Source organism: Vicia villosa, linkage group LG7, assembly GCF_029867415.1.
Source record: "Vicia villosa cultivar HV-30 ecotype Madison, WI linkage group LG7, Vvil1.0, whole genome shotgun sequence".
NCBI classification, from domain to species: domain Eukaryota; kingdom Viridiplantae; phylum Streptophyta; class Magnoliopsida; order Fabales; family Fabaceae; genus Vicia; species Vicia villosa.
This window is the reverse complement of record NC_081186.1, coordinates 122,765,956-122,775,785: the sequence shown is the minus strand read 5'-3', so window position 1 is coordinate 122,775,785 and position 9,830 is coordinate 122,765,956. Positions and strand designations below refer to the sequence as shown.

The 9,830-nt window shown below is 38.0% G+C and overlaps 1 protein-coding gene across 1 annotated transcript; it reads right to left on the bottom strand.

Annotated features, from left to right (window-relative positions):
• Nucleotides 1-7,546: 7,546 nt before the first annotated feature.
• On the bottom strand, nucleotides 7,547-9,596 carry LOC131618468 (pentatricopeptide repeat-containing protein At5g38730-like). Its single transcript, XM_058889685.1, has one exon. It carries the CDS (start codon nucleotides 9,457-9,459, stop codon nucleotides 7,696-7,698), a length of 1,764 nt encoding a protein of 587 aa, XP_058745668.1. The 5' UTR covers nucleotides 9,460-9,596; the 3' UTR covers nucleotides 7,547-7,695.
• Nucleotides 9,597-9,830: the final 234 nt, after the last annotated feature.

Sequence of the window (9,830 nt, the reverse complement as noted above, 5' to 3'; positions counted from 1 at the left end):
TATTTCTCTTAAATACTATGAATTTTTAAAACTATGTCTTCATGTCGTCTAGATAGAACAATCTATACACGTCATAATCAATCAAATTTGGGTTGTTTGTTTGGAATGACATTTTTTAAAAGGAATTTATTTGTATGTATGTATAATGTATAATAGAAATGAAATATACCCCACATAAGTTTGTTAGTTTGTTCAATACACAAGTAAGTAGTATTTCTCTTAAATATTATGAATTTTTAAAATTATGTCTTCATGTCGTCTAGATAGAACAATCTATACACGTCATAATCAATCAAATTCGAATTATTTGTTTGGAATGACATTTTTTAAAAGGAATTTATTTGTCACAATGATAACATCCAGACAATAAGTTATATATTTGAATGTGTTCTGGACCATCACAAGGGTCAATTGACCAAGGCTCAATCAATCTCAAATTCATTTTACTCAACCCAAAGTATAAAAACGGTGAGCGGGGTAAACTCTCTGATATCTAATTTCGTTATACTCATATTGAATCTTGAACTGGCTTGGATGTTGGAGTGCTAACCATGCAGATCCACCTCACGCCACCGTAAATGATATTGTAGCTAATGTTCAAGATCACTAGTTATCCATATGCCTTCATTTTTGGTTCCTACGCAGGGCTAGAGCATCCATTTCTGATTCCTGAATAGAACAATGACCCCGTTTGTGGGAAACGATATTTAATTCCCACTGATTTTCATCTTTAGGTCAATGTCGATCTAAAATTACATCGCTGCAACACGAAAGGCAATTAAGATAATTTTTATGGCTATGGCTAAAATCTTCAACGCATTCCCCGAATGTATGGTTACTAGTTGACGAATTCCACGATATTGCATCACCTAACACCTATCCTTCATTGGATCCTCTACACTTTTAACTAACGCAGATATTCTACGAAGAAAATATCGATCGAAAATAGGATTTCTAGATCGTGATATGATAAATGGAATTCCAAATGGTTACCTACCTCTCATTCTTGTGATCACTATAGTTGATTGCAATCTAAACATATTCCTCGTGGACGATGGAAGTTCGTGTGACATCCTTTACTCTGATATGATGGATCTTATAAGAATTCGGCAAACGGATTTGAGTTCGTATAGAAGAAGAGATCTATTAGCATTCAATGATTCGATCACTTGTCCTCATGGAACTATGGATCTTGCAGCAACTGTTGGGGAAGGAGATCGTGAAAGAAACGCGATCCTCAATTTGCTAGTAATACTATGTCAGAGCACCATTAGAGGTATCCTAGAGAGACCCTTCCTAGCGAGGCTATATGCAGTGAAATATCAGGTCCATTTGAAAGTGATGTACCACAACACGGAAGGTAGAACGGTCTCGGCGACCGCTAATGTAGATGAAGCTATTGAATTAAAGAAATTATCCAAAAGGATCTTATGGTGTCTGAAACGACCTCATAAGAAGAAGCGATTGGAGAGTCGAGGGATCCTGGGGCTTTTGACCTAGATGCTCGTGAAGATAAGGTTCGGCTGATGCCAGATGACGATTTTGAGTTCGTCCAACTCAGTGAAGATCCTGCCAGTTTAATTAAAGTAGGGGACATACTTTCTTTAGAAGTAAGAGCCACACTGATTGGATGTCTCTAGAATAACTCTAACTTTTTGTTGTAACCCCGCATGAGATGCCCAACATCGATCCTAGCGTAGTGTGCCACCAACTTAATGTGGACGCCATCGCTTGTTACATCTCCCAAAGTCGAAGGAGACAATCTCCGAAAAAGTCTCAAGCTAGTGCTATTACACTTAAGGGACTATTGGGCTCCCAGTTCATTTCCAAAGCCAAATATACAAAATGGATATCCAACGTCGTGTTAGTGAAAAGGCCTTAGGGAGATGGAGGATGTGTGTTGACTTTATAGATCTTAATAAGGCTTGCCCAAAATATTCTTATCCGCTACCAAACATTGATAAATAAGTAGATAATTCAACAGGTTTTCGAGTACTTTCATTCATGGACACTTATTTGGGGTACAATTAGATAACCATGCACATACTTGACTAGGTAGAGAAAACCTTTATAACTGAGCATGATAGTTATCAACACAATGACATGTCTTTCTGATTAAAGAATTCTAGCGCAACCTACCAAAGAATGAGGAACAAGATATTACAAGAAGTGATATGAGAGAATTGGAAGTATACATGGATGATACAACCATAAAATTCAGCCAAGAAGAGTTTCACACTCAACACCTTCAATGGGTGTTCAAGAGAGTTTGAAAATATAATATGCGCCTCAACCCTGATAAATGTACCTTCATGGTAAAGGCGGGAAAATTCTTGAGTTTCTATTTGAACGAGCAAGGGATCGAAGCAAACCCGAAAAATTGTAAAGCGGTGATTCAAATGAACTCGCCGACTTCAAATAAGGAGGTTTAGAGGTTAAACAGTGTGCTAACTGCTTTGAATATATTTATTTCAAATTATGCACAATATGATTTACCTTTTTACCGACTGTTGAAGAAGAAAATTGATTCCAAGTGGATAACTTATTGTAAGGAATCTTTTTTATATTTGAAGAAAACCTTGGTTACACCCCCAATACTTACTTGGCCATCTTAGGGGGGATTTTTGTATCTATAATTAGTTGTTTCCAGAGAATTTGTAAGTGATGTTTTAATTAGAGAATTTGACACCCACTTGAGATCGGTGTATTTCATTTCTAAAACATTGTAAGGGGAAAAAACGCGATACTAGAATATTGAAAAGGAAGCCTTGGCATTAGGGACTGCATCGCACAAATTGTGATGGTACTTGCTCGCACGTTCCATTGTTATTTGAAAAAATATGCCTCTAAAGCATGTGCTTTATCGAATGGATCTGGTTGGGCGTTTGAAAAAGTGGGCCATCGAGATATTCGAGTTTGAGGTGTGCTTTGAATAAAGGAAAGACCTGAAAGCGCGGTTATTTTCTGACTTCTTAGCGGATATGACTCCTATATCACTGGAGCCAGATGGTATAAGGGCGGTCTTCGCTGATGGATCGTCTAACAAAAAGGGAAGCGGCGCAGGTGTGATCTTAGAAAATAGTCCTGATTTATTAGTAGAGTTATCTGGAAGATTCAAATTACCGGCTACAAACAACCAAGTTGAATATGAGGCATTCATTGTCAGGATCACACTCGCGGGAGAAATGGGACTGGAATGTATTAAATTGTGAACAAATTACTAATTGGTTGTTTCCCAACTAAAGGAAGAAGCTCAAGAAAAGGTTCATTTGCTCTAGAAGCACCTCAGTTTAGTAGTGGGAAAGATGGCAGGATTTAAGGCATTTGAAATAAACCGCCTGCCTCGTGAGGAAAACACCAGAGCTAATGTCCTATCTCGGTTAGACAACACAAAAAACCCTAGAATCAAGTACTCTATCATCCAAGAAATTAGAAAAACTCCCCAATGCCAAACCAAAAGGGAAATCAGTAGCAGTAGTGAATGACACACTCCTGCCCTCTTGGATGATCCCGATTCAACTGTATATTAATACAGAACCCTCCCGATAGATCCATCAGACGCGATACTGGTTAAGAGAAGGTCAGTGGGTACACCGTGGTTGGAGGAACTTTATACAAAAGGGGTTCATCTACGTCGATGCTAAGGTTTTTTGGGAAAACAGGGGCCGGTTACGCCCTCCTTGAAGTGCATGAAGGAATAGTCGAGAAACACTTGGGGAAATAGAACTAGCTAAAAAGATTTTGAGGGCGGGATACTACGGGCAAACATTTCACATCAATAAAGCATCCACAAAGAAATTGCCAGACCGATGTTGCCAATCGAGTAATAATAAGAGGCTTGAAGTGGAGGTTATAAGAAGAAAAATGCAATTAGGATGACAAATTACCGCATATTTCATAGGCTTACTGTACTACACCATATTCCACCATAGGAGAAACTCCTTTTCGTTTGACATATGAGATAAAAGTTGTTATCCCGGAAGAAATCGAAGAGCGGAGCTGAAGGAAAGCAAACTCATTTCCAGCAGAAAGCATTGTAAAATCTAGAAAGAAAAATGTTTGATATGGAAAACTAGTAGCTAATTAGGAAGCCCCCTACCATACACAAGATGGCACCGAGAGAGGATCGTATCTCCTAAGATCTCTCGGTTGAGGATAAGTACATAAGACATGGAACATCACTAAGTGGAAGAGACATTACAGTTAATTATTTGTGTTAATTCCATTTTTGCGTAGCTAACTGAATCCAATATAAATAAAAATATTTTCCTGTTATTATTATCCTATCATGATATTTCATGTTTCACATATTTTAGGCAATAGGAAACATAAATTTCTTACATTCATGTGTATCTGATACAAACTAAATGCAATATTATGTATACAGCTTAAAGTGCATTCCACACATTCATGTGGATCAGATACAGACTAAACACACTATTGCATATCTGATATGGCTTAAAACTCATTACACGCGTTGATGCATAGTTAGATCACCCATTTTCGAATCTAGTCAATCTAAGGGAGTTAGATAGTGGAGTTAGATGGTTCGAGTCATACCTTGGGAGAATGGATGGGGATCCTACCCTTGGCATAAGAACAACCCTATTTGATGCATAGAACAACTCAAAGGCACGACCACATCTCGGTGGACCCAAGCCTCACTGTAGGGGATGTGGTATCCGTAAGTGCTAAAGTACATCACACTGACATAACAAGCCAATAAAAAATAAAATGAATAACGAAACAAAATTTCAAATTACATAAATATTATATTAAAGAGAAAGAGTCTGAAGAGTCTGAAGAGCCCGAAGACCAGGCACCAGAGACTCCAGTAGGTCAAGAACATCATTGAAAAAACCTTTTTCAGGCCATCGTCGGAAACAGACATGTTCTTCCTTTTGGGTAGTAATTATTCTGCCTAGGAGTTTTGATAGATTTCAATTGTGGTGTTGAGACCTCTTTTTCAGCCTTCTTATTCCTTTGATAACGCCTTCAGTACGTCCTAGTCATGGGATTTTTTCCTTTGTAATTAGGAGAAACAACATACCTTTTTAGTTCATATCCTTTCTCTTGAACTTTCACACCTGTCTCTTGATCAAGAACATTCCACTTATGCCTCTTTCCCCCTTTCTGATTCAAAGGTTTCACCCACTTCTCTTGTGGGGTGTCTGACGGAGGACGGAAAGTCTTTGGTCGGGGATGCTGGAATTGCCTCCTATATTCCTTATTGCGTCGAGGGACCCCCTCTTATCGAACACCAATCTTGGAATTGAGGATTTCCCACCCTTAGGGTCATTCTTTTTCACAACCTCATACTCTTCAACAACTTTCTCATCATAAACAACATTATACCTTGGGCATAATTTGTCCTTCGATCCCTTCACTCTACACCTTTCTTGAAAGTCAATCAAGTCTTCATTAGCTTTAGGATAAACTGCTCGTAATCTATCTTTAGCTTCCACGTCGAAACCATCAGTAGCTTCGACCATCAAAACATCAAAAGGCTCAGCATGCAGTGCCTCTTCGACTTTCAAGGGGTCATGTTCACTTGCATCTTTGGCTTTTCACCAAATTGAATCTTGCCTTCTTTCAAAGCTTTCTGCACCAAATCCATGAAAATGACACATTAAGATGTTTTATGACCAAGAAAATTACTAAATTTACATAATCCTTTTTTTTTCTTTTGCTATAATGAGGGATTCTTTAGGCCTTAAGGCACAATAATTTTACAATCTGTTACCAACTAATCAAATATTTTGTCACACTTAGTTATATCAAAAGTTTAAGTTTTTGTGGCGAATTTGTCATTTTTTTCAGTTTCAACAGGATTCTTCACATTTGATGGTCTTAATAATTTACAAGAGTAAGAAGGTATTGGCTTGAGTTTAGCCACATTAACCTCACTTTCTTCAATAAAATCTTCGTAATCTAAAGAATATTTATCAGCTGCTACATAAGCAACTTTTTCTTTCTTATGATATTTACTAGTTCTGGCTTTTTCAGCTTTCAATGGATTGATTTGGCAAACTCTATCGCTCAATTATTCCATTTCTCTAAGATATTGAGTATCTAACTTTTTTAATGATAGAATAGTTTAAGCCTCCTGCATCCATTTCGACTAATTCGTCTTCTGGGACCTGAGTAAAGCATCTTGCTTTCAAGAGTCTAAATCTGATAAGATACTCATCGATTGACTCGACAACCTTTCGTTTGACGCTAGCCAATTCTTCAAACTTATTTTCAATTGTCCCGTGTAAAATTGTTCATGGAACAATTTCTCCATCTGGTTCCACGTATGGACGAAACGTGGAGGTAGCATTGTAAACCAAGTGAACCCATTTTTTATGAGAGAACTTGAGAAATATTTCATTTTTAAATCCTCATTGTTTGCTATATCACCAACCTCGGTTTGATACCTAGCAATGTTTGACAGTGGATTCATTGGTATCACCGACAAATTTAGTAAACTTTGGGACTTTCCATCCCCTGGGTAGTTTTATTTGTAAAACAATATCTAGTAATGGGGAGGAGAAATAGGCCTTTTGAAGGCCAGTATTCATACCATTTCGAACCATAATTTGTTCGACAATGGATTCTAGATTTTGCTCTCCAGCTAATGCATCTTGTCGAACTTGCCTGACCACTTGGTCGACATTTTGGTTTCTATTACCTACCACGAAGGGAGGACATTTGACAATCCTAGGTATCTGTTCGACACCCTGGGGAATCTCTTGTTCTTGGTTGATTGTCTCTTTGAGCACTTCTTCATATCGAATGTGTACCTCTGGTTGGGGTTGTACAACCGGTCGAAGTGGCGCCCCTATGAAATCACTTATTCGAGTTATTTGATTTGCCAATTGTTGGTAATTCTAAGAAGAAATTTGGATTAATGGTCTAAGTATTGTATGACCAGATTGGTTTCCCATAGGTCCTGATCCATGATAAGGTGTGAACGCTGATGTTGTATTTTTAGCAAATGTCGAAACATTACTATATAAACTTGTCATCATTGATGTTGGCATTCCATATATTCATTCCCCACCATACATGGGCATTGTGAAACTGGATATATATGGCCCAGAAGCACTTGCCATAGTCGGTATTGGAGTCACAGGCTGACTCTGTGAAATTATTGGCCCACTTTGGACATTCGAAGCTACTGCCACAGTGTTTGACGTGGATACACCAATGTCAGATGAATGTGAAGCAATTGTGTTTCCTCCTTAGGGTTGTTCCCCATTTGGATTAGTGTTTTTAGGGTCTGCCATTTTTCTACCACTTCTCAATTTTATGCACACCCGGTATTGAGAAATTGTATATGCAAACTTAGCACAACGTGTCCCACCGGGTGTGCCAACCTCTCCGACTCAAACTAAGACAATTTAACGTGACATTTGGTTAAGTCCCCAAATGGTTTTCCGGAAGATTTCGACTAGCCCAACTGTTGATAGTTTTAAAAGATAATGTTGTAAACATTTTAAAAGATAAATCATATAAACCGAAAAGGGTAAGATAAAGGACTCCAGGATGATTTGGCCTAGTTAATAATAATTTTTTCTTCACTAATTTAAAAAACAAATATCTGACTTTTCAAACTCTTAATGAGATATGAAAGACCCTCTGATAACCATAATCAAACGCAATACATTGCATACAATTACATGAAATTGAATAAGCAAGATTATCATCATATCATATTTGCATTTGTTTTATTTTATACATTGTATTTCTTGACATCAGACCCCTTTCCACCAAATGATCCCAAAACATCTGTGAAACTTTGTTTTCACTAACATCAGGAGCACTAAAGCATCTATAGATTTTGGCATTGATCATCAGCCTCCTCCTAGCCATTTCTTCTAACACATTTGAGGCAGCATTTGTGTTCCCTGATTTCCAGTAAGCAAAAGCAACACTGGTGTAGATAACACTATCGCCTGAAATACCTTTTCCTTCCATATGAACTAACAACTTTTCAGCACATTCAATCCTTTCTATCTTGCTTAACCTTCTTATCAATGCCCTGTAAACAGAAACATTGAGACAAATACCTTTACTCAGAAACTCATCCGGCAGTGCTAGAACTGCATCGGTATTGTCTTTCTTGCAATAGCCATCTACAATCCATGAGTAAGTGCTATAATTTGGAGAAAATCCAGCATCAAGCATGCCAAACAATAGTTCCTTCGCACGTTCAAGCTCGCTCAATTTGCAGAACCCGCAAATCAGCGCTTTATATGTAAAGGGATCAGGCTTCAGTCCAGCTTCTACCATCTTATTTTTAAACTTCAAAGCAGAACTCAAATCTTCTATCTTGCAATACGCATTAATCAGTGTGTTGCACGTGATATTGTCAGCTTGAATTTTTTTCTCACTCATCTCATTCAAGAGTTTGTTTGCATCCCTTATCCTGCCATCAGAACACAGCTTCCGCAAAATCGAATTATAAGTAACAACACCGGGGTACAATCCCTTAGCCTCCATCATCTCACGCAATCTCAAAGCTTGCTCCAGTTCATTTGTTTTACAATAACCATCAATCAATGTAGTATATGTGACAAGATTGGGAGTGGCACCTTTGATTTCCCCGAACATCCTCATAGCTTCCCTCATCTTACCTTCTTTGCAAAATCCATAAATAAGAGAATTATAACTAACAATATCAAGATCTATCCCCTCTCTTCCCATTTTATCCTGGACCGACAAAGCCTCATAATGCATCCTCTTTTTGCAATACAAAGCTATCAAAGTATTGTATGTGAAAATATCAGGAACCACACACTTTCCTTCCATCTCATTCAATAAAAACTCCGCCCTCTCCACATCTCTCGATTTCAAACAAGCGTGAATCAAACAATTATAAATATAGATATTCGGAACAACCCCATCTCGAACCATTCTCTTATAAACCTTCCACACCATGCTAGTAACACCATCTTTCAACAAAGAGTTCAAAAGCACAGTACAAGCAGGCAAATGCAGCTTTAACTTACACAAACTCATATGCTCGAAAACCTGAACCGCATCATGGGTCATCTTCGATTTTGCATAATGTATCACAATCCAACTCAAAACATGTGAATTAACTTCAGGGTCATCGTGAATATTCACCATAGAGTTTAAAACTGAAGGATTTGAAAGTATTTCCTTTTGGGCAATTTTATCAAGCACCTGGTGTGCAGTTTTGAAATGTCGGTGTTTTGTGAGTATGTGAAGCATGGACCATGAAGATTGTAAGGAGTGAGTGTAGTGTGGGATGGAGTGAGCCCATTTGAAGAATGAGAAGATGAAAAAAGGTTCGTAACGGTGTTGTGTGAGGTGCAAGATACATTGGTGAATGGTGGTGGAAGTGAGAGTTGAAGCAATTTTGGGTTTTGAGAGATTGTTCCAATGACCCTTTACTATAATTGCACAGATACTATCGATAAAGTGCTTATGAGTTTCAGCGAAAACCATGTTTTTCACTGTGATTTGAAAGCGATGGAGTGATTCTGAGTTTCTTCATCGGTTATGGAATCGAACTCCATGAACGTTTCTCTGAATGGGTTTCTTCCGGTTCAACGAAACACGAACCGTTGAGTTGAGTGGTTGAGCGGGTTGTCATGAACCAAACCCGGTTTACATGCTTCTTCGGTTCACTATCAGACAGCGTAACCCTATGAAGGGGGTTAATAAAAATTAAATAAATTTTATGGTATTCAATGTTTTTTTTCTTTTGCACTCTTGTTTTTAGGAGAAAAAGACCACACTAATTCAAAATTTGTGCCGAGAGGTATGGGTACTGACCAAACATTGTTCCACTTAAGAATCGAATTCGATATTTCCTG

Coding starts and splice junctions, on each gene's coding strand:
- LOC131618468 (XM_058889685.1), bottom strand. CDS start 9,459: ATGGTTTTCGCTGAAACTCATAAGCACTTTATCGATAGTATCTGTGCA.